At 48.0% G+C, this 27,362-nt stretch overlaps 1 protein-coding gene across 2 annotated transcripts in view; it reads left to right on the forward strand.

Moving 5' to 3' along the window:
• Positions 1-27,362, forward strand: part of CIMAP2 (ciliary microtubule associated protein 2) — an 80,895-nt gene that overhangs the window by 12,679 nt on the left and 40,854 nt on the right. For both annotated transcript variants that reach the window (XM_063939662.1, XM_063939663.1), the window contains exons 2-7: positions 4,129-4,216; positions 5,595-5,765; positions 6,010-6,132; positions 16,783-16,920; positions 16,992-17,135; positions 17,599-17,766. In XM_063939662.1, coding sequence (XP_063795732.1) covers positions 4,129-4,216; positions 5,595-5,765; positions 6,010-6,132; positions 16,783-16,920; positions 16,992-17,135; positions 17,599-17,766 — 832 coding nt within the window. The remainder of the gene's footprint in view (positions 1-4,128; positions 4,217-5,594; positions 5,766-6,009; positions 6,133-16,782; positions 16,921-16,991; positions 17,136-17,598; positions 17,767-27,362) is intronic.

The following is a 27,362-nucleotide window of genomic DNA, read 5'->3' on the forward strand; positions in this document are numbered from 1 at the left end:
TACAAAAAACCAAAATATTCACGATAGGTTGACGGTGGTGGTTTACCGAGCACCCCACTCACTCGCCCACGCCGACCAATACGCCCACACACTGATATAGTGCTGGCGTACTCGACCCAGGGCCCCTATGAACCTTTGTTTACTGGAACATGTGGGTGTGATCCGCAGAGCATTAACCCTTTCCAGTAACTGTGGGGTTGTTGGATAATTCCTGAGTGACCAGCGAACTTCCCTTTTAAAAATAAAAAATTACACAAATCACGTCAGAATGTACAAATAGTGTTTATGACCAGGTTCGTACACAAATGGTACTGGTCAGACTAACTAATGCACACAATTACGTGCGGTACAATCGTTCAGTACATAAGCAACTAATCTTATGTACGGAGCGACCAGTGGAATCGACATTCAGCAGCTGCGAATTCCTTCAGCCTGAGCTTTATGGCCTATATGGGTTACGCTCCAACCCTTCTTGGTGTTGGGCTACTTGACTCTATAGCGGACTTCCCTGTCTGCTGTACCTGGACCTCCTGGTCTGTTATGCGACCTCCTGGTCTGACCTCCTGGTCTGTTACAGTATGACCTCCTGGTCTGCTACACTCTAATGCTCTTTATATGTTTAACCAGGGATGCCTCCCTAGCCACCATGTATGTCACTTACACGTATGTACTTCACGAGAACTCGATGATTTCTGTGGTTCAATCCCCAAAATTGTAAAACTTAAAAACACTCACTCATCACATGTACACTTTTGTTCTATTTCTATTTCTGCGCAGAAATTTTTCTTTAGACCAGATGTGTTGTAAATTTGGAGAAGGATCTGTTAATTTAAATTTCGGATTTAAAATAGATTTGCGCTATTTATCGCCTGTTGCGCTATTTATCGCCTGTTGCGCTATTTATTGCCTGTTGCGCTATTTATCGCCTGTTGAAAATCAACACTATCGTGTGACTTGAGTTACGTGGGCGTACTCAGACGCTCTGTTGCGTAATTTACGCTGCGTGCGTCGGCCTTTGCGTACGCGAGTCTCAGCCCTTTGTTAGAGACACGTGTACACAAAACCAATGTCCACCGTAACACAACTAACACGTTTATCAATGTAGATGATCCTCGATCCTCTACTGAACCCCACACCAATCTCTCCTTGTACCTTTAGGTAGAGCTGCGTGTGCTTTACACTTTATCCCTTAACGCATTACTTTTACACTTTAACTATGAAATAGCGACAAATCTCTCTTAGCACGTTTTATCAATTATAAAATGGCAAACAGGAGAGTGATATGAAAATACACGAATGAAAAAGAAATGCAGATATGTGCGTGTGTACGCAAGACAGAAATAAACAGTTTTAAAAGACACTAGCGTTTTGTTCTTACCTCCGGTTCCGGATTCCTTCAGCACCCTTTACTAAGCGAAGCAGACGCTTATCCCGTCAGCACTGCGAAGAATATGATCTCCCGCCCTTTGCTGATGGATAATGTCTGCTGAGATTACCTAGCAGAGATATGTGAAGGACAGGACGAGCCGCCAATTGATAAAGCTAAATATGTATCTTATTTAAAACCCTTTGAGAGGCCTAAGAACACTGTACGCTATTGACGTATGGAGCACCGTAAGGGTACGCACGTTGCGTAGCGATCGCTTAGCCGAGGTCAAGACGCTCAAGCGTCATGTTCGCTCACGGCCAAGAGATCACAGGCAGGCACGCTATAGGCTGCCGACTAACGTAATGGTTCGCTATAGCGTAGCGGACGCTCGAGACCACGAGGAGATCACGAGCGGCGCAGACGCTCACAATGTTAAACCTTTAAATCTAAACCATAAACAATGTAATATGCAGTAAAACCTTAGTGTAGAAATAGGGTGTAGATGCAACACAGTATAACCTTATTAACTTAAAAGCTGTTTGAGCGTCACCGACGCTCTGTGAATACTTAACACTATAATAAATACACAACTACCGGGCTTAGGGTCTAACGCCTTATATGAATGTTATACTTGCAAAAAGAATAATACAGTACAAGTCACACACTACAATATAACATAGACTAACTAACCAGGTAACTACACAGGAAATACAATACAATACTATTACGTTTAAGAGAATACGAGAGAAAGAGAAGAGAGAGAGAGAGAGAGAGATATGGCCCATAATAACAAGAAAGACAATATGATTGCGGAGAAAACTTACGCACAAGGGGAACGATCGCATGCGCCTCTGGACATCCAGCTCCCGATTTTCAGCAATGAGAACCGTTGAAGAGTGAGAGCTGGATGTGATCGGCTTGTCTATTTATGCCCCACACACAATACAATTCAATGGTCCCTACAATCTCATTGTTCATTGGACACAGGAATTCCTCCTCGCATTATAACAAAAGGTCATAGGTTGATTCATACAGGTGGGCTGTGACGATTTCCAACTGCTCAGGTGGGTGGGAAACTAGGTTTCCCGCCGCATGGATAAGTAAGTGCAAATAATAGTAAATGGACATAAACTTCTTATGTCCATTACTATTCGCACAAGCGATTAATTCGCTTCAAACCAACACCGGAATATTGCTAATTAAATATTCTTCCGATGGATACTAAACACCACTGTATTACTCCTGTCTGACCCTTCGTATCAAACAAAGAGGGATTTCTCTGTCCACGAACATGCTACATTAACTAAACTTTCAGATTCTATCAAAGGGACCATGATCTACAAAATACATTATATAGTGAAAATATGTAACGATTGAGTCGCACGCTACGAACACATGAACTCTACCGTAAATGCACATACTGCGCGCCCGCGGGTGCCCGCAACAGCGAGTATGCGCACGCACGGGAGAGCGCACGCATGCGCAGCGCGGACCTGTATGAGGTGCAAATATGGCAGTGTGCATCGTGATATTTTTCTGACTTTGACAGTACACTACACTACACTACATTATACTACACTATATTACACTACACTTCACTACAGTACATTACACTACACTACACTACACCACAGTACACTTCACTACACTACACCCTAATGGTAGGGGGGGGTGGTGTAAGGGGGACTGGCTGCCGTACTGTGTTAAAGGGGGACTCTGCCTGCCATAATGTGTAAAAGGGGGACGCTCTCTGTAGTAACGTGTAAAAAAGGAGACGCTGTCTGCTGTAACATGTAAAAGGGGGTCGCTGCCTGCCGTAATGTGTAAAAAGGGGACTCGGTCTGCCGTAATGTATAAAAAAGGGGATGCTGTCTGCCGTAATGTGTAAAAAAGGGGACGCTGTCTGCCGTAATGTGTAAAAAAGGGGACGCTGTCTGCTGTAATGTGTAAAAAAGGGGACGCTGTCTGCCGTAATGTGTAAAAAAGGGACGCTGTCTGCCTAATGTGTAAAAAGGAGACGCTGTCTGCCGTAATGTGTAAAAAAGGGGGACGCTGTCTGCCGTAATGTGTAAAAAAGGGGACTCTGTCTGCCGTAATGTGTAAAAAAGGGGACTCTGTCTGCCGTAATGTGTAAAAAAAGGGGACGCTGTCTGCCGTAATGTGTAATAAGAGGACGCTGTTTGCCGTAATGTGTAAAAGGGGCCCTACCTGGTGTAGTGGCACTACTGTGCGGCGTAATTTGAATAATGGAGACTACTGTGCACCATTATACGAATTGGTATTATTTTGTGGCCACACCCCTTTCCCGTGAAGCCACACCCCTATATTTTTTGCGGTTTGCTTTAAGGGGGGGCGCCGATGCCGTTTCTTGTACACAGCGCTAAAATGTCTAGTTACGGCACTGGTGTACACACCCATATGGCTCTGGCCCCACCCATACCAACACTGTTCACAGCTCCTCCACATCTCACAGTAAGCCCTTGACCATTTTTAGCTCAAGGCTCAAGTGGCCGCCCTTAATTCGGCTCTACCCTTACGTTGTAGAGTTCTGATAAAGGATTTAAAGCCTACATATTCCTCACTAGAAAAATCTTCATAGGGTCAGGAAGCATTAATCACTTATGTAGAATCGTCAATGTTTGCGGTCACTGTACATTAATGTATACACACTTCTTCATTACCAAACCATGGAGTTAGCAACAAATACAACATGTTTTTACATAAATAGTTACGGATATATAATCTATCTTATCTCATAGATTTGATGTGTCCGCGGTTTATCCTAAGTTTAAGAAACCTGGTTCCTACACACAAGTTCCTTACTGCAAGACTGCAACTTCAGAGACCGTGAGTAAAGCTATGATACACACACAAGGAACATCAAGGGGTGTATTTAATAAAATATTAGGGAACATGTGTGGTAACCCATAGCAACAAAATAAGGCATGCTTCTATTCATTTGACTTCTATAGAGTTCTGTAAAGTGATATTTGTTGGTTGCTGTGGATTGAAAAATATCTTTGCTTATCGCACCATGCGCCAGTTTCAGAAATGGGGGGCGTGTCAGCCCCATTTTCTGGGCGTGCCAAAGCCAGTGGCTGCATTCTCGGACGCAGCTTCATTGGCCCTGGCAGCATGATTTCCCTGGACATCCTGAGTAAACTGTAGGTTATATGGGGGGCAGGGGGGGGGAGGGGGGGGCGGCACCTTGGACTGCATACACTAATTCTAAACACTGCCATGCTGAGACTTGTAGTTCCACACAGAAAAACAAAGAAAATGCACTTTTTAACACCCCAATTATTATGTAATACACACACACTCTTCTCAACACATAGCTGCTACTATTACTAATGTAACACTTTTAACACTTAAACCTCTCACTAGTGTGGTTGGCTTGTGCTGGCCTGGTGGACCTGTGCCCTGAACTTGAACCTTCGTGTTAGGGACCCACCAGATGTTGTCACCTGGTCACAGTTGTTGGGCCCATATATTTGGCTAAAATTAGTCTTAGCACCTCATATTGCGATGTTATATTGCAGAGTTTATTATAATCTGATTAGCAGTGTTTAGTATTTAGAGTGTACGCCTGCATTTTCTCTTTTTCTAACCTGAGGGTTACACAGATGTCTGCCTGATGTTCTCCCAGATGATCTGATGCTGCGCCCTTATACACAGCAGCAGATCAGAGATACCGATAGCCCCCATGTTTTTATTTAAGATCCAATTGATGAACTTGATTTTAGGTTTGAGGGAGATTATGAAAGATGTGCAGTTCCAGGCTGAATCCGAGAACTAATGTCCTTTTAAAGGACGCAGGACACCACTTCCCTCCTCAATCCCTCCTCTACATAAGCCTCAGTTGATTGATGGGCTGTTATTTTATAGGGTAAGACTGGATGTCTCTGTGTTTCTTTTTGGAGAAGGCAAAATATTTTTTCCTTGTTCTCTTATTGTTAAATGAGAATGTGAATTTGAAACATAATGGGTGAGATTCAAATGATATATCACGCCCAATTTCCTTTCTAAAATGATCTCCGTTAACGCGCATATAGTAATCAGGTTTACTGTGTAAAGGTTTGAGTGCCTCACTACTCCGGGGGTAGCGAGCTAAAAATAATGATACAACGTCCCTGAGGGCAGAAATAGAACGAGTGTGGAAAGGGGTGAAAAGAATTGAATCTCCCCCAATGTGTGTCTGTAAAAAGTCTGTATTTTAATCTAGGCAAGACGGTTAGGACCTGGAACCTATGATCCCAGAACTGGCGATTTTAATCCATTTGTTTTGGAGCGAGTCGCATCTACACCTGGATGGAAGAGAGCAGAAGAAACAGAACGGCTGACTGTAATGCCGCATGTTCTGTACAAGGAAACATGGGAGAGAAACCGTTTGCTGGTGAGGTGACGCTATATCATTTACACTTAGGAGTTAATTTACTAAAGTTTCTAAAAATGTGGCAACCAATCAGATTATGTCAATCATTTTGTAGGATGCAAAAGAGAATGATAGCTATAATCTGATTGGTTGCTATGGGCAATAGCACTACTTTTCATTTTTAGAAACTTTAGTAAATCTATGCCTTAGACCCTGGGAAACTTGAATTCGTTTTCTGAAATATCTGTATGCTCTGTTACTTTAGAAACAAAACATGGGGCCGGGTCGATACAACATAAACTCATTTCTGGAGCTAACGGAAAAGAAACCGGCCAGCCTGCGAGGAGTGTGCGGCACTAAAGATGTGCGCTTTAAGGATGACATAAAGGTATAGCATGATAAAATCTGATGGAGGAGCTTTAATATATATAGCTATTACATTTTGGAAACCAAAAGCCTAGCCCAGCCTTCACTGTGCAATTACCGCCCCCCATGCATGCACCCCCTGCACCAACAGTAGTTCCAGCACTGCTTTCCCCTGTACAGTACACTGTGGTGCAGACAAGCTGTAGCCTAGTGCTAGGTACACACTGTGCAATCACCGTCCCCCATCCATGCACCCCCTGCACCAACAGTAGTACCAGCACTGCTTTCCCCTGTACAGTACACTGTGGTGCAGACAAGCTGTAGCCTAGTGCTAGGTACACACTGTGCAATCACCGTCCCCCATCCATGCACCCCCTGTACCAACAGTAGTTCCAGCACTGCTTTCCCCTGTACAGTACAATGTGGTGCAGGCAATCTGTAGGCTAGTGCTAGGTACACACTGTGCAATCACCGCCCCCCATGCATGCACCCCCTGCACCAACAGTGGTTCCAGCACTGCTTTCCCCTGTACAGTACAATGTGGGGCAGGCAATCTGTAGCCTAGTGCTAGGTACACACTGTGCAATCACCGTCCCCCATCCATGCACCCCCTGCACCAACAGTAGTTTCAGCACTGCTTTTCCCCTGTACAGTACAATGTGGGGCAGGCAATCTGTAGCCTAGTGCTAGGTACACACTGTGCAATCACCGTCCCCCATCCATGCACCCCCTGCACCAACAGTAGTTCCAGCACTGCTTTCCCCTGTACAGTACACTGTGGGGCAGGCAATCTGTAGGCTAGTGCTAGGTACACACTGTGCAATCACCGCCCCCCATGCATGCACCCCCTGCACCAACAGTGGTTCCAGCACTGCTTTCCCCTGTACAGTACAATGTGGGGCAGGCAATCTGTAGCCTAGTGCTAGGTACACACTGTGCAATCACCGTCCCCCATCCATGCACCCCCTGCACCAACAGTAGTTCCAGCACTGCTTTTCCCCTGTACAGTACAATGTGGGGCAGGCAATCTGTAGGCTAGTGCTAGGTACACACTGTGCAATCACCGCCCCCCATGAATGTGTAAGAGGCACTGCGGTAGAGCCCTGCGAAAATGAACTCACTTGCCAATCCTACGTACCTCACGCCTCCTGTCCTTCACCTTCAGTCCGTTGAGACAACTCCGACGGTACTGGAACACACCAAGACACGGACAAGAACCTCCTGGGGTGACCTGAAAAGAATGGGGGACACACTACGCAGGGGTGGCCTCTACTGGAGTCAGTGAATGACCATTATTGGAACTTGCGGCCTCAGACTGGGTGCTCCCATAGTGGTGCGAAGCACCAGGTGTGACCCTGAACGAAAACGCCCAAAGGGGAGGTGGGGAAAGGGGCAACATACACCACAGAAAACACACAAAACACAATTATGCACACCAGCTATACCCTCGGTTTCCTGCCAGACAGCTAGCCCTTCTTCCTTGGTCCTGTAATAGAACACACAGTGCAGCCCACGGGACGTGGCGCTGTTTACACAAGACAACGGAGAGACACTTATGCAGAGGTTATGACACAATACCGTTATACTGTTTCAACCATGTGACACTCACCAGCACGTAACTTCCGACAGCCTACACTTCATGGGATCCTGACTGTGGGAAAACTGCAGTACTTACCTCAGACTCAGTCTACCTTTAATGGGGGCCTGACTGTACACCATAAACCTAGCGGTCTAGCTGCCTAGCGCCGGATCCAGAGATACCACGGCCTAGCGCCAACTCACCACACCTACGGCGTTGCGCCGACTTATCCAACCTGTGGCCTAGCGCTGGGTCAAGAGATGCCAAGGCCTAGCGCCGGCTTACCACACCTGCGGCGTTGCGTCGACTTTCCAACCTTTGGCCTAGCGCCGTATCAAGAGATACCACGGCCTAGCGCCGGCTTACCACACCTGTGGCGTTGCGCCAGTTTATCCAACCTGTGGCTTAGCACCGGATTAAGAGATACCACGGCCTAGCACCGATTTACCAGACCTGCAGCATAGCGCAGACTTCTATCGTCGATACAATAGTGTTGGGCTTCCTCGCCCTGGGTGCCCCGGCCTATTGTTGCCATTGGGGGCCAATCCTAAACCTGGTGGCCTAACACCACCTCCTATTGGGCCTAATGCCCGTATTGCTCCTCAGGCCTGATGCCTGCCTAATTCCCTCTGTTGTCCCCCGGACCTAGTGCCCGCCTAATGCGCAATGCTATTGGGCCTAATGCCCCCTCGGATCCCCCGGGCCTAGTGCCTGTTATGCCCTACAGGCCTAGTGCCTGAATCCCTGGTGATCTAGGGTGGGGGGGACTTACCCGTCCTAAGGGCAGTGGATGGACCAAGCCTGGTCCAGCCCTGCCCACTGTGTGGTCTTCGCCGGAGGCGGGACGGCTCCCTCCACCTCCGGGCTTCCTGGAGTCTTCACCTGGGCAGCAGTGGCCAGTGCAAGCTCTTTTCCGTCGCACACCGCTGTCCCAGGGCTTCTGACGTCTTCGGCTCTTTGAACTTAACCTGGCGGGCGGCAGGGTGTAACAGCTCTTTCTCTGACGTCCTAGTGGATGCTGGGTACTCCGTAAGGACCATGGGGAATAGACGGGCTCCGCAGGAGACTGGGCACTCTTAAAAGAAAGATTAGGTACTACATCTGGTGTGCACTGGCTCCTCCCTCTATGCCCCTCCTCCAGACCTAAGTTAGAATCTGTGCCCGGCCAGAGCTGGATGCACCTAGTGGGCTCTCCTGAGCTTACTAGAAAAGAAAGTATTTGTTCGTTTTTTTATTTTCAGTGAGATCTGCTGGCAACAGACTCACTGCTACGAGGGACTGAGGGGAGAGAAGCAAACCTACCTGCTTGCAGCTAGCTTGTGCTTCTAAGGCTACTGGACACCATTAGCTCCAGAGGGATCGAACACAGGGCCCGACCTCGATCGTCCGTTCCCGGAGCCGCGCCGCCGTCCCCCTTGCAGAGCCAGAAGACGGAAGAAGTCTTCAATAAGGTAGCGCACAGCACTGCAGCTGTGCGCCATTGCTCCCACAGCACAGCACACGCTCCGGTCACTGGTGGGTGCAGGGCGCTGGGGGGGGCGCCCTGGGCTGCAATATGTATACCTTTTTGGCAAAATGCACATAATACAGTTATAAACTGTATATGTGCCTAATCCCCCGCCATAAATATTATTAAAAAAGCGGGAGAAGCCCGCCGCTGAAGGGGCGGGGCTATCTTCCTCAGCACAGCCAGCGCCATTTTCTCTTCACAGCTCCGCTGGAAGGACGCTCCCCAGGCTCTCCCCTGCAGTATACACTACGAGAAGGGTAAAAAAGAGAGGGGGGGGCACATAAATTTAGGCGCAAAGGTGATATAAGCAGCTATTGGGGGAAAATTCACTTTCTGTTAGTGTAAATCCCTCTGTTATATAGCGCTCTGGTGTGTGCTGGCATACTCCCTCTCTGTCTCCCCAAAGGACTTTGTGGGGTCCTGTCCTCAGTCAGAGCATTCCCTGTGTGTGTGTGCGGTGTGTCGGTACGGCTGTGTCGACATGTTTGAGGAGGACGCTTACGTGGAGGCGGAGCAGATGCCGATAAGTGTGATGTCGCCCCCTGCGGGGCCGACACCAGAGTGGATGGATATGTGGAAGGTATTAACCGACAGTGTCAACTTCTTGCATAAAAGGTTCGATGACGCAGCTTTGGGACAGCCGGCATCTCAGCCCGCGCCTGCCCAGGCATCCCAGAGGCCATCAGGGGCTCAAAAACGCCCGCTACCTCAGATGGCAGACACAGATGTCGACACGGAGTCTGACTCCAGTGTAGACGAGGATGAGACAAATGTACAGTCCACAAGGGCCATCCGATGCATGATTACGGCTATGAAAAATGTGTTGCACATTTCTGACATTGACCCGGTTACCACAAAAAAGGGTATTATGTTTGGGGAGAAAAAGCAGCCAGTGACTTTTCCCCCATCTGATGAGTTAAATGAATTGTGTGAAGAAGCGTGGTGTTCCCCAGATAAGAAATTAGTGATTTCTAAGAGGTTACTGATGGCGTACCCTTTCCCGCCAACGGACAAGCTACGTTGGGAAACATCCCCTAGGGTGGACAAGGCGCTCACACGCTTATCAAAAAAGGTGGCACTGCCGTCTCAGGATACGGCCGCCTTAAAGGAGCCTGCAGATAGAAAGCAGGAGGCTATCCTGAAGTCTGTATATACACACTCAGGTACTATACTGAGACCTGCAATTGCTTCGGCATGGATGTGTAGTGCTGCAGCTGCTTGGTCTGATTCCCTGTCAGATAACATTGATTCCCTTGACAGGGATACTATTTTGCTAACCATGGAGCATATTAAAGACGTCGTCTTATATATAAGGGATGCACAGAGGGACATTTGCCGGCTGGCATCTAGAATTAATGCAATGTCCATTTCTGCCAGGAGAGTATTATGGACTCGGCAGTGGACAGGTGATGCTGATTCTAAAAGGCACATGGAGGTTTTGCCTTATAAGGGTGAGGAACTGTTTGGGGACGGTCTCTCGGACCTCGTATCCACAGCAACAGCTGGGAAGTTGACTTTTTTACCTCAGGTTCCCTCACAGCCTAAGAAAGCACCGTATTATCAAGTACAGTCCTTTCGGCCTCAGAAAGGCAAGCGGGTCAGAGGCGCGTCCTTTCTGCCCAGAGGCAGGGGTAGAGGGAAAAAGCTGCACCAGACAGCCAGTTCCCAGGAACAAAAATCCTCCCCTGCTTCCTCTAAGTCCACCGCATGACGCTGGGGCTCCACAGGTGGAGCCAGGTGCGGTGGGGGCGCGTCTCCGGAACTTCAGCGACCAGTGGGTTCGCTCACAGGTGGATCTCTGAGTTCTACAAGTGGTATCTCAGGGATACAAGCTGGAGTTCGAGGCGTCTCCCCCTCGCCGTTACCTCAAATCAGCCTTGCCAGCTGCTCCCAAGGAAAGGGAGGTAGTACTGGCGGCAATTCACAAGCTGTACCTTCAGCAGGTGATAATCAAAGTTCCCCTCCTTCAACAGGGACGGGGTTACTATTCCACAATGTTTGTGGTACCGAAACCAGACGGTTCGGTGAGACCCATTCTAAATTTGAAATCCTTGAACACTTATATAAGGAATATTAAAAAATGAAGTATAAAAAAGCGCCTGGTAGTGTTGGTGACTCACTCCTCGTGAAAAAGATTTGTGATAATAAAACAGATAAATTATAATAAACTTAGCTGCGGGTATTTCTGGTAGATGACTCTTATAGACAGCACATGTAAAGGAGAGATAAAATAAACATAGTGTGTACTGTTTTCAAATTTCCACAGATGTTTTTCAGAATAAACAATTTATAGGAACTGTGCAGGTTCCAATTTTAAAAGGAGAAACTATGTTTAGTTAAAAACAATAGTTTAATGAACACACTCCTGCCAGAACATGCAGGTCACATATATAAATAAAACAGTACACAAAATAAAAGGACATATATAGCAGCTGATTCAAAAATAGAAAGTGCAGGTATTAATCGTACAATATAAAAGAATATAATAGGCTTATCTGTCCACAGGTATGGGTATTGGATTAAAATTCATCCATGAATGCAGGTATCAAACGTACAGAAAGTAAGATAAAAACATGGCTTATCTGTCCACGGATAGGAAGTCAGAAAGGGGTGGGCATCCAGGGGGGAAAGGGGTGGGACAGGGACTGGATGCCCACCCCTTTCTGACTTCCTATCCGTGGACAGATAAGCCATGTTTTTATCTTACTTTCTGTACGTTTGATACCTGCATTCATGGATGAATTTTAATCCAATACCCATACCTGTGGACAGATAAGCCTATTATATTCTTTTATATTGTACGATTAATACCTGCACTTTCTATTTTTGAATCAGCTGCTATATATGTCCTTTTATTTTGTGTACTGTTTTATTTATATATGTGACCTGCATGTTCTGGCAGGAGTGTGTTCATTAAACTATTGTTTTTAACTAAACATAGTTTCTCCTTTTAAAATTGGAACCTGCACAGTTCCTATAAATTGTTTATTCTGAAAAACATCTGTGGAAATTTGAAAACAGTACACACTATGTTTATTTTATCTCTCCTTTACATGTGCTGTCTATAAGAGTCATCTACCAGAAATACCCGCAGCTAAGTTTATTATAATTTATCTGTTTTATTATCACAAATCTTTTTCACGAGGAGTGAGTCACCAACACTACCAGGCGCTTTTTTATACTTCATTTTTTAATGTTTATCTTTATATTGTTTTAAAGCTGCCACTTACGTATATGTGAGGAGTGTTAGGTGTGACCATTTAGTCATTATATCCCTTTGCCTTTAGGGGTCTTACTGAATACACCTAGGCGCTATTCTCTATTTTTTCACTTATATAAGGAAGTTCAAGTTCAAAATGGAAACGCTCAGGGCGGTCATTGCAAGCCTGGAAGAGGGGGATTTTATTGTGTTACTGGACATCAAGGATGCTTACCTACATGTCCCCATTTACCCCCCTCACCAGGAGTACCTCAGGTTTGTGGTACAGGACTGTCATTACCAATTCCAGACGTTGCCGTTTGGTCTGTCCACGGCACCGAGGGTATTTACCAAGGTAATGGCTGAAATGATGATACTCCTTCGAAAGAAGGGAGTTATAATTATCCCATACTTGGACGATCTCCTTATAAAGGCGAGGTCCAAGGAGCAGTTGTTAGTCGGAGTAGCACTATCTCGGGAAGTGCTACAACAGCACGGCTGGATTCTGAATATCCCAAAGTCGCAGCTGATTCCTACGACGCGTCTGCTGTTCTTGGGCATGATTCTGGACACAGAACAGAAGAGGGTGTTTCTCCCGGAGGAGAAGGCCCAGGAATTGTCATCTCTGGTCAGGGACCTCCTGAAACCAAAACAGGTGTCGGTGCATCACTGCACGCGAGTCCTGGGAAAGATGGTAGCTTCTTACGAAGCAATTCCCTTCGGCAGGTTCCATGCAAGGATCTTTCAGTGGGATCTGTTAGACAAGTGGTCCGGATCGCATCTTCAGATGCATCGGCTGATCACCCTGTCCCCCAGGGCCAGGGTGTCTCTGCTGTGGTGGCTGCAGAGTGCTCATCTTCTCGAGGGCCGCAGATTCGGCATTCAGGACTGGGTCCTGGTGACCACGGATGCAAGCCTCCGAGGTTGGGGGGCAGTCACTCAGGGAAGAAACTTCCAAGGACAGTGGTCGAGTCAGGAGACTTCCCTACACATAAATATTCTGGAACTAAGGGCCATTTACAATGCCCTGAGTCAAGCAGTAACCCTGCTTCAAAACCAGCCGGTGCTGATTCAGTCAGACAACATCACGGCGGTCGACATGTAAACCGACAGGGCGGCACTAGAAGCAGGATGGCGATGGCAGAAGCCACAAGGATTCTTCGATGGGCGGAGAATCACGTGCTAGCACTGTCAGCAGTGTTCATTCCGGGAGTGGACAACTGGGAAGCAGACTTCCTCAGCAGGCACGACCTCCACCCGGGAGAGTGGGGACTTCATCCAGAAGTCTTCAAGCTGATTGTAAATCGTTGGGAAAGGCCACAGGTGGACATGATGGCGTCCCGCCTCAACAAAAAGCTAAAAAGATATTGCGCCAGGTCAAGGGACCCTCAGGCGATAGCTGTGGACGCTCTAGTGACACCGTGGGTGTACCAGTCGGTTTATGTGTTCCCTCCTCTTCCTCTCATACCAAAGGTACTGAGGATAATAAGAAAGAGAGGAGTAAGAACTATACTCATCGTTCCGGATTGGCCAAGAAGAACTTGCTACCCGGAACTACAAGAAATGATCTCAGAGGACCCTTGGCCTCTGCCGCTCCGACAGGACCTGCTACAGCAGGGGCCCTGTCTGTTCCAAGACTTACCGCGGCTGCGTTTGACGGCATGGCGGTTGAACGCCGGATCCTAATGGAAAAGGGCATTCCAGATGAAGTCATTCCTACGCTGATTAAAGCTAGGAAGGATGTGACAGCAAAACATTATCACCGCATATGGCGAAAATATGTTGCTTGGTGTGAGGCCAGGAAGGCCCCAACAGAGGAATTTCAGCTGGGTCGATTTCTGCACTTCCTACAGTCAGGAGTGACTATGGGCCTAAAATTGGGATCCCTTAAAGTCCAGATTTCAGCCCTGTCTATTTTCTTTCAAAAAGAACTGGCTTCACTGCCTGAAGTTCAGACGTTTGTTAAGGGAGTGCTGCATATTCAGCCCCCTTTTGTGCCTCCAGTGGCACCTTGGGATCTTAACGTTGTGTTGGATTTCCTGAAATCCCACTGGTTTGAGCCACTTAAGACCGTGGAGCTAAAGTATCTCACGTGGAAGGTGGTCATGTTATTGGCCTTAGCTTCGGCTAGGCGTGTGTCAGAATTGGCGGCTTTGTCCTGTAAAAGCCCATATCTGATTTTCCATATGGACAGGGCAGAATTGAGGACTCGTCCCCAATTTCTCCCTAAGGTGGTATCAGCGTTTCATTTGAACCAACCTATTGTGGTGCCTGCGGCTACTCGGGACTTGGAGGATTCCAAGTTGCTGGACGTAGTCCGGGCCCTGAAAATCTATGTTTCCAGGACGGCTAGAGTCAGGAAAACCGACTCGCTGTTTATCCTGCATGCACCCAACAAGCTGGGTGCTCCTGCTTCTAAGCAGACTATTGCTCGCTGGATCTGTAGCACGATTCAGCAGGCTCATTCTGCGGCTGGACTGCCGCATCCTAAATCTGTAAAAGCCCATTCCACGAGGAAGGTGGGCTCTTCTTGGGCGGCTGCCCGAGGGGTCTCGGCTTTACAACTTTGCCGAGCTGCTACTTGGTCGGGATCAAACACTTTTGCAAAATTCTACAAGTTTGATACCCTGGCTGAGGAGGACCTTGAGTTTGCTCATTCGGTGCTGCAGAGTCATCCGCACTCTCCCGCCCGTTTGGAAGCTTTGGTATAATCCCCATGGTCCTTACGGAGTACCCAGCATCCACTAGGACGTCAGAGAAAATAAGAATTTACTCACCGGTAATTCTATTTCTCGTAGTCTGTAGTGGATGCTGGGAGCCCGTCCCAAGTGCGGACTTTCTGCAATACATGTATATAGTTATTGCTTAACTATAGGGTTTTGTTATGAGCCATCTGTTAAATGAGGCTCAGTTGTTGTTCATACTGTTAACTGGGTATGGTTATCACGAGTTGTACAGTGTGATTGGTGTGGCTGGTATGAGTCTTACCCTGGATTCCAAATCCTTTCCTAGTAATGTCAGCTCTTCCGGGCACAGTTTCCCTAACTGAGGTCTGGAGGAGGGGCATAGAGGGAGGAGCCAGTGCACACCAGATGTAGTACCTAATCTTTCTTTTAAGAGTGCCCAGTCTCCTGCGGAGCCCGTCTATTCCCCATGGTCCTTACGGAGTACCCAGCATCCACTACGGACTACGAGAAATAGAATTACCGGTGAGTAAATTCTTATTTTCCCAACGGCCGCCGCCCTCCGGGACTTCCGGCGCCTTCTGCAATCTTCACTCTTCTGGAGCTCTTCACCGCTCCCTCTCGACCGACGACTCCCCTCCTCCCCTCTCGACCGACGACTCCCCTCCTCGCGCCCGGCGCTGGCTAATGCAAGCCAGTGCCAGGGGGTGGGGCTATGATGCAGCGAGCCGGGATTGGCTTGCCGCCACCGCTCCTGATTGGCCGCCAGCTCGTGAGCTGTGATTGGCTCACAGCTGGCACCAAATTCAAAGCACAGCGCTGTGATTGGCAGGGCCTGAGACCCGGAGGATGTAGGCCCGCCGCCATCACCCACGTGGAATGGCGGTGGCGATTCACCTCCGCTCCCACGCCCGCCACCGAACTCAGCAGCCAGATGGCCTGATGCCCAATGCCAGCGCTACCTCCGGCCCCATGGGACGGTGCCAGGATCCCTCCGGATCTCGGCCCATCCCAGGCAAGGAGGTACATGACACCTAGTAGCAGGGCCAGTGACCACACGAGTACACTGGCCCTTGCTACACATGCACCCCCTGCACCAACAGTAGTTCCAGCACTGCTTTCCCCTGTACAGTACACTGTGGGGCAGGCAGTCTGTAAGCTAGTACTAGGTACACACTGTGCAATCACCGCCCCCCATGCATGCACCCCCTGCACCAACAGTAGTTCCAGCACTGCTTTCCCCTGTACAGTACAATGTGGAGCAGGCAATCTGTAAACTAGTGCTAGGTACACACTGTGCATTCACCATCCCCCATGCATGCACCCCCTGCACCAACAGTAGTTCCAGCACTGCTTTTCCCCTGTACAGTACACTGTGGGGCCGGCAAGCTAGGTACACACTGTACAGTTATCAAGTTGATCAGTGTGTGTTCAGTCATTTATACACCTGAAATTTTATAAGTGCATAAAGTCACTGGTAAATTGGATTATTTATAGTATAGGCATTAAGAGCCTTACTTACTTTAGCTGTGTGCACACAAACACTGCTGGACTTAATTGCTGCTCATCGTTATTGCAGGATAAGATTATTAAACATAAACTTTCTATTCATAATAAAGAGTGGTACCATATATTAGCACCTGAAAAAAGTTTTATGTGATCTATTTTGTTCATAATTCCTGTGTCTGTCCCCCACACAGAACTGTACCCCAGGACCTGGAACTTACGGCAAAGCAGGGAATCCATACACACTCATAGAAGAGAGGGCTTCAAAGTCTGCCAGCTCCAAGGTCATAATGGATAGCGAAACTATTAAATGTAGCTCAGAAAGCAGCAATGTAGGTGATTATGGGATGAGATGGGATGGACCGGGTGTAATTTCTTTCCTCACGCACTGCTCATATTTCAGGAATGTGTGCCAGGACCAGGCGCCTACAACCTAAAATGCTCCATAGATGAAACCTTGAAGCACGTTGTGGGTAAAAGAGGACCTTATGACTTATTCAGTGGGTCCAGATCACAGAACATCCTCTATGGACACTTTGCTACACCTGTAAGTATGCTACAAAGTGGAACGTTTCCTTTAGGGGTAATTGAATGGAGGATACTGGCCATATTTGTGCATGCTTAAAACTGAATAGAAAATTAAATTAGTAATCCGTTTTGCTATCTACTCTCCCATTAACTACTAGATGTTGGCACCACTGCTAAATCTGCCAGTGGAAAGTTTGCTTTTGTTTTCATTATGGCTTTCAGTATCGCAGCTCCCTTTGGGGGAGATTTATCAAAGCTGGGAGAGAGAAAAAGTACCTAATTGCAGATGGAAGCTAAATATGACCGAATGTTCGCGTAGAAGTGTAGGGTCATGAAGTATAATCACAGAACACATGATAAAGCTTCAGGGCGTCACATGTGCTAGACTCTACCCAACTTCATTTTCCAAAATGACCAAAATACAGTATGGTGGTTATTCTAATATTGTAGGTGTATTCATGATTGTTTCATTGTATTCCTAGCAATGTTATCAGAAAGAGCTGGGATACTGTGATGCAAAGTCATTCATTGAAGTTCTTGAAAGTGATCAAAAAAAGAAACATGGCAAGTTTGGGAAGATTCATCGCTTTCCAAAAGTTCCAACAGACAGAATATTCTACAGCTCGCTTGCCCACTGTCCCCGACCACTGGTCAGTATTTCATCAACTAGTATAAATGATTTGCAGGATCGCTGCGTCAAAATCTAGCTTGTATTACCATGTAAGCTTGGATGGCTGTGAGAGTATTCATGATACAAATGCACCATTTAAGCAAATGTACAGCCATACACAAACAAAATGAGAAATCACGTCTGCGCTCATCAAATGATGGAACAATATAGAGAGGTGGGTTTGTGGTACACAGTCTTTGATAAACACTCAGTTCTTTTTCTTAGTTCTTTTTCATAGAAATGTGCACGTTGACTTGATGTGTACCGCACTCACGTTGATACGTGGTGTGTCTCTCCTATAAAGGTATCTTTAGAGCTTCATTCCTGTCTTTCCTCCTACTTCTCCGAATGGGGTCCTCGGTGAGTTCGTATCCTCGGGGGTAAGAAGGGAAAGACAACTGATAGTGCAGTAAGTTCTTAACAGGTGTATGGCTTCTATTTCCTTTTTCTCTGGATGAGGGAGTGCGTGACGGAATAGTGCATGGACCTATACGTAAAGGTGTCTTTAAGGTGGTCCCAATCCAAAAGATTAGGGTAGGGATGGCTTGGTGCGTACCGTACTCACGTTAAAACGTGATGTGTCTCCCATATAAAGGTATCTTTAGTATCCCTTCTCTGCGTCTCCTCCTATTCCTCCAAACAGGACGCCCGAATGGTTCTTATCCTCGAAAGTTGGGAGAAAGGAAACAGGAAAAAATAAGAATTTACTCACCGGTAATTCTATTTCTCGTAGTCCGTAGTGGATGCTGGGAACTCCGAAAGGACCATGGGGAATAGCGGGCTCCGAAGGAGGCTGGGCACTCTAGAAAGATTTAGGACTACCTGGTGTGCACTGGCTCCTCCCACTATGACCCTCCTCCAAGCCTCAGTTAGGACACTGTGCCCGGACGAGCGTACAACAATAAGGAAGGATTTTGAATCCCGGGTAAGACTCATACCAGCCACACCAATCACACCGTACAACTCGTGATATGAATCCCAGTTAACAGTATGAAACAACTGAGCCTCTCAACAGATGGCTCAACATTAACCCGATTTAGTTAACAATAACTATGTACAAGTATTGCAGATAAACCGCACTTGGGATGGGCGCCCAGCATCCACTACGGACTACGAGAAATAGAATTACCGGTGAGTAAATTCTTATTTTCTCTAACGTCCTAGTGGATGCTGGGAACTCCGAAAGGACCATGGGGATTATACCAAAGCTCCCAAACGGGCGGGAGAGTGCGGATGACTCTGCAGCACCGAATGAGAGAACTCCAGGTCCTCCTCAGCCAGGGTATCAAATTTGTAGAATTTTGCAAACGTGTTTGCCCCTGACCAAGTAGCTGCTCGGCAAAGTTGTAAAGCCGAGACCCCTCGGGCAGCCGCCCAAGATGAGCCCACCTTCCTAGTGGAATGGGCATTTACAGATTTTGGCTGTGGCAGGCCTGCCACAGAATGAGCAAGCTGAATTGTACTACAAATCCAGCGAGCAATAGTCTGCTTAGAAGCAGGAGCACCCAGCTTGTTGGGTGCATACAGGATAAACAGCGAGTCAGATTTTCTGACTCCCGCCGTCCTGGAAACATATATTTCTCTGACGTCCTAGTGGATGCTGGGGACTCCGTCAGGACCATGGGGATTAGCGGCTCCGCAGGAGACAGGGCACAAAAATAAAGCTTTAGGATCAGGTGGTGTGCACTGGCTCCTCCCCCTATGACCCTCCTCCAAGCCTCAGTTAGGTTTTTGTGCCCGTCCGAGCAGGGTGCAATCTAGGTGGCTCTCCTAAAGAGCTGCTTAGAAAAAGTTTTTAGGTTTTTTATTTTCAGTGAGTCCTGCTGGCAACAGGCTCACTGCATCGAGGGACTTAGGGGAGAGAAGTGAACTCACCTGCGTGCAGGATGGATTGGCTTCTTAGGCTACTGGACACCATTAGCTCCAGAGGGAGTCGGAACACAGGTCTCACCCTGGGGTTCGTCCCGGAGCCGCGCCGCCGACCCCCCTTGCAGATGCCGAAGATGGAAGAGGTCCAGAAGCAGGCGGCAGAAGACTTTTCAGTCTTCCTGAGGTAGCGCACAGCACTGCAGCTGTGCGCCATTGTTGTCAGCACACTTCACACAGCGGTCACGGAGGGTGCAGGGCGCTGGGGGGGCGCCCTGGGCAGCAATGTATAATACCTTTTTATGGCTAAAAATACATCACATATAGTCCTTGAGGCTATATGGATGTATTTAACCCCTGCCAGATCTCACAAACTCCGGAGAAGAGCCCGCCGAAATAGGGGGCGGGGCTTATTCTCCTCAGCACACAGCGCCATTTTCCTGCTCAGCTCCGCTGTGAGGAAGGCTCCCAGGACTCTCCCCTGCACTGCACTACAGAAACAGGGTAAAACAGAGAGGGGGGGCACTTTTTTTGGCGATATTACTATATTTAAGCTGCTATAAGGATACAACACTTATATAGGGTTGTTCCCATATATATTATAGCGCTTGGGTGTGTGCTGGCAAACTCTCCCTCTGTCTCCCCAAAGGGCTAGTGGGGTCCTGTCTTCAATAGAGCATTCCCTGTGTGTCTGCTGTGTGTCGGTACGTGTGTGTCGACATGTATGAGGACGATGTTGGTGTGGAGGCAGAGCAATTGCCGGTAATGGTGATGTCACCCCCTAGGGAGTCGACACCGGAATGGATGGCTTTGTTTATGGAATTACGTGATAATGTCAGCACATTACAAAAATCAGTTGACGACATGAGACGGCCGTCAAACCAGTTAGTACCTGCCCAGGCGTCTCAGACACCGTCAGGGGCTGTAAAACGCCCTTTACCTCAGTCGGTCGATACAGACCCAGACACGGACACTGAATCTAGTGTCGACGGTGAAGAAACAAACGTATTTTCCAGTAGGGCCACACGTTATATGATCACGGCAATGAAGGAGGCTTTGCATATCTCTGATACTACAAGTACCACAAAAAGGGGTATTATGTGGGGGGGTGAAAAAACTACCTGTAGTTTTTCCTGAATCAGAGGAATTGAATGATGTATGTGATGAAGCGTGGGTTAACCCAGATAGAAAAGGGCTAATTTCAAAAAAGTTATTGGCATTATACCCTTTCCCGCCAGAGGTTAGGGCGCACTGGGAAACACCCCCTAAGGTGGATAAGGCGCTCACACGCTTATCAAAACAAGTGGCGTTACCGTCTCCTGATACGGCCGCCCTCAAGGATCCAGCTGATAGGAGGCTGGAAACTACCCTAAAAAGTATATACACACATACTGGTGTTATACTGCGACCAGCCATCGCCTCAGCCTGGATGTGCAGTGCTGGGGTGGTCTGGTCGGATTCCCTGACTGAAAATATTGATACCCTGGATAGGGACAGTATTTTACAGACTTTAGAGCAATTAAAGGATGCTTTTCTTTATATGCGAGATGCTCAGAGGGATATTTGCACTCTGGCATCGAGAGTAAGTGCGATGTCCATATCTGCCAGAAGAAGTTTATGGACACGACAGTGGTCAGGTGATGCGGATTCCAAACGGCATATGGAAGTATTGCCGTATAAAGGGGAGGAATTATTTGGTGTCGGTCTATCGGATCTGGTGGCCACGGCAACGGCCGGGAAATCCACCTTTTTACCTCAGACCCCCTCCCAACAGAAAAAGACACCGTCTTTTCAGCCGCAGTCCTTTCGGTCCTATAAGAACAAGCGGGCAAAAGGACAGTCATATCTGCCCCGAGGCAGAGGAAAGGGTAAGAGAGGGCAGCAAGCAGCTCCTTCCCAGGAACAGAAGCCCTCCGCGGGTTCTGCAAAGACCTCAGCATGACGCTGGGGCTTTACAAGCGGACTCAGGAACGGTGGGGGGTCGACTCAAGAATTTCAGCGCGCAGTGGGCTTGCTCACAGGTGGACCCCTGGATCCTGCAGGTAGTATCTCAGGGTTACAGGTTGGAATTCGAGAAGTCTCCCCCTCGCCGGTTCCTAAAGTCTGCTTTGCCAACGTCTCCCTCAGACAGGGCGACGGTATTGGAAGCCATTCACAAGCTGTTTTCTCAGCAGGTGATAGCCAAGGTACCCCTCCTACAACAGGGAAAGGGGTATTACTCCACGCTATTTGTGGTACCGAAGCCGGACGGCTCGGTAAGACCTATTCTAAATCTGAAATCTTTGAACCTGTACATACAAAAATTCAGTTTCAAGATGGAATCACTCAGAGCAGTGATAGCGAATCTGGAAGAAGGGGACTTTATGGTGTCCCTGGACATAAAAGATGCTTACCTGCATGTCCCAATTTGCCCTTCACATCAAGGGTACCTCAGGTTCGTGGTGCAAAACTGTCATTATCAGTTTCAGATGCTGCCGTTTGGATTGTCCACGGCACCTCGGGTCTTTACCAAGGTAATGGCCGAAATGATGATTCTTCTGCGAAGAAGAGGCGTATTAATTATCCCTTACTTGGACGATCTCCTGATAAGGGCAAGGTCCAGAGAACAGCTGGAGGACGGAGTAGCACTAACCCAAGTAGTGCTGCAACAACACGGGTGGTGTCACAACTGAGGGCCTGAGCTGACGGGAGGCAGCCTCAGTTGTAGGGGCTGAGATGTAACGGAACCTGGGAGGTTGTATCAGACCCCTAGACATGTAAGTAACATGTAGAATAACTGCCCGAAGGCGTGACCACGACAACCAGGATAAAAGTCAATGATGTTTATTATGACAAACTCCGTAACACAGCAGCAGTAAAGGAAACATAAAAGTCAACAGAGGATAAATACAATTCCTGGGTACTACAGGGTGGCAAGGGCCACAGGCACTGGTAGAGTGAGACAGTTCTTATAATCTTCTAGTTGGAAAGTTCTTACCAGACCTGACTGTAGCAATGGAGAGAACCCAGGATCGTATCAGCTGGTGTTCCAGGAAAGGCTGGGTTGCTGAAGATAAAACGGCTGCTGTGGATACTGGCTGGAACCAGACTGTTGTTGGTACGGAGTGGATACTGGCTGGAACCAGTTAAATAATAAACGAACTTGAGAGCGATGAAATAATAATGAAGTTTGGAGTTTAAGAGCGGTGAAATAATAATACCGGTGGAGAGTGGTAAACTGCAGAAAGGACACCGGCCCTTTAAGAGAAGCTGTACACTGCTGGAAGCTGGGCTGGAAGCAGGTGATTGATGAAGTTTGGAGTTTGAGAGCGGTGAAATAATAATACCGGTGGAGAGTGGTAAACTGGAGAAAGGACACCGGCCCTTTAAGAGAAGCTGTACACTGCTGGAAGCTGGGCTGGAAGCAGGTGATTGTTGTAACTGGAAACAGGTGAGTCCAGAATGGATCGGAGAGTCAGGCTACACCGCAGATGGAATGCTGGTGCGGGTCTCTATAGCAGAAGTCTGGAGACAGGAGCTGGAACCTGGAAGACAACCACAGGAGAGAGACAAACTGGAACTAGGTTAGACAACCAAAGCACTGACGCCTTCCTTGCTCAGGCACAGCTTACTTATACCTGCAGCAAGGAAGGGGTTGGCTAGGCAATTATGCAAATCAACAATACAGACAGCAGATTGGTGGAAATGCTCAGATGACAAAATCCAAGATGGCTGCGCCCATGCAGACACTTGGAGGGAAGTTTGGTTTGTAATCCATGTGAGAATTGAAACAGTAATGGCGACGCCGGCCACAGGAGACAGGAGACGCCAGACTGACAAGCGCACATTTAACCACGCGGGCACAGCGGAGGCCGCGGCTGATGAAATCACCACTCTGACATTCTGCATGTGGAAACTCAGGAACAGCGGGATCCGGTCCTGGAACGCTGAGCCAGCCTTAGGAGGCATCTGAAGGGTAAGTAATGGCGTCCAGATACCCGGATCGTGACAGCACACCCCCCCTTTAGGAGTGGCCCCAGGACACTTCTTAGGCTTTAAAGGAAACTTTGCGTGGAAATTTCGGACCAAGGCAGGAGCATGGACGTCTGAGGCATTGGTCCAAGAGCGTTCTTCAGGACCATAGCCCTTCCAGTCAATGAGGTACTGTAACTGACCGTAACGGAAACGTGAGTCCAAAATCTTGGCCACCTCGTACTCGACTCCCCGTTGAGTCTGAACTTTGGGAGCTGGAGGAAGTGCGGAATGAAACCGATTCAGGATCAGCGGTTTCAACAAAGAAACATGAAATGTCCTGGGTATTTTCAAGAAGGATGGTAACTGTAACCTGTAGGCAACAGGATTGATGACTTGTTCAATCTTGAAGGGTCCGATGTAGCGAGGTGCAAATTTCATGCTGGGAACTCTCAACCTCAAATTCTTCGTGGACAGCCACACACGATCACCCACCTTGAGAGCAGGAACCGCTCTACGCTTTCTATCGGCAAACTTCTTATACCTGAATGAGGCTTTAAGCAGGGCTGCGCGGACGTTCCTCCAGTTATTTGAAAACTGACGCAAGGTGACATCCACTGCTGGAGCAGAAGTTGCGGGAAGCGGTTGGAATTCTGGGACTTTAGGGTGGAATCCATAATTAATGAAGAATGGTGTAGAAGAAGATGAGGAATGGTATTGATTGTTGTGGCTGAACTCGGCCCAAGGAAGGAGTTGAACCCAGTCATCTTGAGAGGAAGACACATATATACGGAGGAAGGCCTCCAAGTCCTGATTCACCCTCTCGGTTTGACCATTGGTCTGAGGATGGTAAGCCGTGGAAAACTTTAACTTGACTTGGAGGGCTTGACACAAACTTCGCCAAAATTTGGCTACAAATTGTACTCCACGATCCGAGATGATCTCTTCAGGAAGACCGTGAAGTCGGAAGATCTCTTGTATAAACACTTGAGCCAACTTGGAAGCTGACGGAAGACCGGTGAGAGGGATGAAATGTGCCATCTTGGTGAACCGGTCAACTACCACCCAGATGGTATTAAACTTGTTGCAGATAGGTAGATCGGAAACAAAGTCCATCGACAAATGGGTCCAAGGTCGACGGGGAACAGATAATGGAACCAGTTGCCCCGCAGGCGACTGGCGGGAGACTTTGTGTTGGGCACACTTTGGGCAGGAGGCAATAAATTCCATAACGTCCTTCTTCAGAGTTGGCCACCAGTAGGACCTAGAAATAAATTCAAGGGTTTTCTGAATGCCTGTATGTCCAGCAAAACGGGAAGCATGAGCCCAATGCATGAGCTTCTTCCTTAGAACTGGCTTAACAAAACTTTTCCCTGGTGGAGGCGTAGAGTCCATCCCTACCGTGGAGAATGCCAACGGATTAATAATAGGATGCTTGTCTGCAGACTCGGACTCATTTTCTTGCTCCCATGAGCGGGAAAGGGCATCGGCCTTACGATTCTGAGAACCCGGACAGAACTGGAGTTTAAAGTCAAACCTAGAGAAGAAAAGTGCCCATCTGGCCTGACGAGGATTCAGACATTGTGCGCCTTTGAGATATAAAAGATTTTTGTGGTCGGTAAGAATGGTGATTGAGTGGGAAGCTCCCTCCAACAGGTATCTCCACTCCTCCAGAGCGAGCTTGATGGCTAGCAACCCCTGATCGCCAATGGCATAGTTGCGCTCAGCTGGGGAGAACTTCCGGGAGAAGAAACTGCAAGGATGTAGATGTCCATCTTTGGCCCTCTGGGATAACACTGCTCCTACTCCAACGGAGGAGGCATCTACCTCTAAGATAAAAGGAGAGTCGGTGTCGGGCTGTTTAAGAACTGGTGCAGAGATGAACCGTTGCTTCAGAAGGTGAAAGGCCTGTGTAGCTTCCTCGGACCACTTGGACGGATTAGCACCTTTCTTGGTTAATGCAGTGATAGGCGCCACAATGGTGGAAAAGTCTCGTATAAATTTTCTATAATAATTGGCGAACCCTAAGAACCTCTGGACCCCTTTGAGGCTTAAGGGTATAGGCCAATTCTGGATTGCTTGGAGTTTCTCAGGATCCATCTCTAGTCCGGAACCGGACACAATGTAACCTAGAAACGGAATGGTTTTAACTTCAAACACACACTTCTCCAATTTACAATAGAGGTGATTGACACGGAGACGGGAAAGAACCTCTTTTACCCAGAAACGATGATCTTCGAGATTATTAGCAAAGATGAGGATGTCGTCTAGATAAACCACGACATGGCGGTACAAGATGTCCCTGAAAATCTCATTCACGAAGTGCTGGAAGACTGCTGGAGCATTGCTCAATCCGAAGGGCATGACGAGGTACTCATAATGTCCGTCACGGGTGTTAAAGGCGGTCTTCCACTCGTCACCCTCACGGATTCGGATGAGATTGTAGGCACCCCTCAAGTCCAGCTTTGTGAAAATAGTTGCACCACTAACTCTATCAAAGAGCTCGGTAATCAGGGGTAAAGGGTATCGGTTCTTGACGGTAATGTCGTTCAGACCTCTGTAGTCGATGCACGGACGCAGACCACCGTCTTTCTTCTTAACGAAGAAGAAGCCTGCGCCGGCTGGAGAAGAAGATGGTCGGATGAAACCCTTCGCCAGGTTCTCTTTGATGTACTCTTCCATGGAGTGTGTCTCAGGCAGAGACAACGGATAAGTTCGGCCTCGCGGTGGAACCTTCCCTGGAATGAGGTCGATTGGGCAGTCCCATTCTCTATGAGGAGGAAGGATATCAGCAGAGGCTTTACTGAACACGTCCGTGAAGTCTTGATATGGAGGAGGCGGAACATCAGATGACCTGGGGAAGGAAGAACAAACAGGAAGAACTTTGGCTAAACAAGTCTCAGCACAGGAGGGACCCCATGCCAGTATTTGCGTAGTCGTCCAGTCAATTGATGGGTTGTGGAGACGGAGCCATGGAAGGCCTAAAACCACTGGATGTGTGGCTCTTGGAATCACTAAAAAAGAAATATACTCAGAATGAAGAACTCCCACTCTCAGACGAACTGGAAGAGTCCTTAAGGAAATGACTGCGTCAAAAATCTTGCTGCCATCCACGGCAGTCAAAGAGATCGACGAGGACAGTCTCTCGGTGGGTAGGGACCACCGTTTAACATAAGCTTCGGTTATGAAATTCCCAGCTGCTCCGGAATCAAGGAGGGCAATGACGTTCCTGTAACGTTGAGCAATTTGGAGCGACACTGGGAGGTTACAGTCATGAGGAGATGGAGAGGAGATCATTACTCCTAGCCGGCCCTCTCCTTGGCGAGCTAGGATCTGGAGTTTCCCGGACGTTTGGGACAGGCATTGATAGTGTGCGACGGAGCTGCACAGTAGAGACAGAGAGACTCAGAGAGACGTCTTCGGCGCTCAGCGGGAGATAGACGAGAACGACTAATTTGCATAGGCTCATCCTTGGATGGAGATGGTTGACGAGGAGGAGGAGCAGAAGATTTAGGAGTAGATGATCTTCCTCGCTCAGTTGCTCTCTCTCTGAAACGTAGATCAACCTTCGTGCAAAGAGAAATTAGCTCATCCAACTTAGAGGGCAAGTCTCTGGTAGCTAACTCATCCTTGATGCGTTCTGATAAGCCATGCCAGAATGCAGCATACAGGGCCTCGTCGTTCCATGCCAGTTCGGATGCCAGGATTTTAAACTGTATAAGATACTGTCCCACAGTACGTGTTCCCTGGCGTAAACGG

Source organism: Pseudophryne corroboree, chromosome 9, assembly GCF_028390025.1.
Source record: "Pseudophryne corroboree isolate aPseCor3 chromosome 9, aPseCor3.hap2, whole genome shotgun sequence".
Taxonomy (NCBI): domain Eukaryota; kingdom Metazoa; phylum Chordata; class Amphibia; order Anura; family Myobatrachidae; genus Pseudophryne; species Pseudophryne corroboree.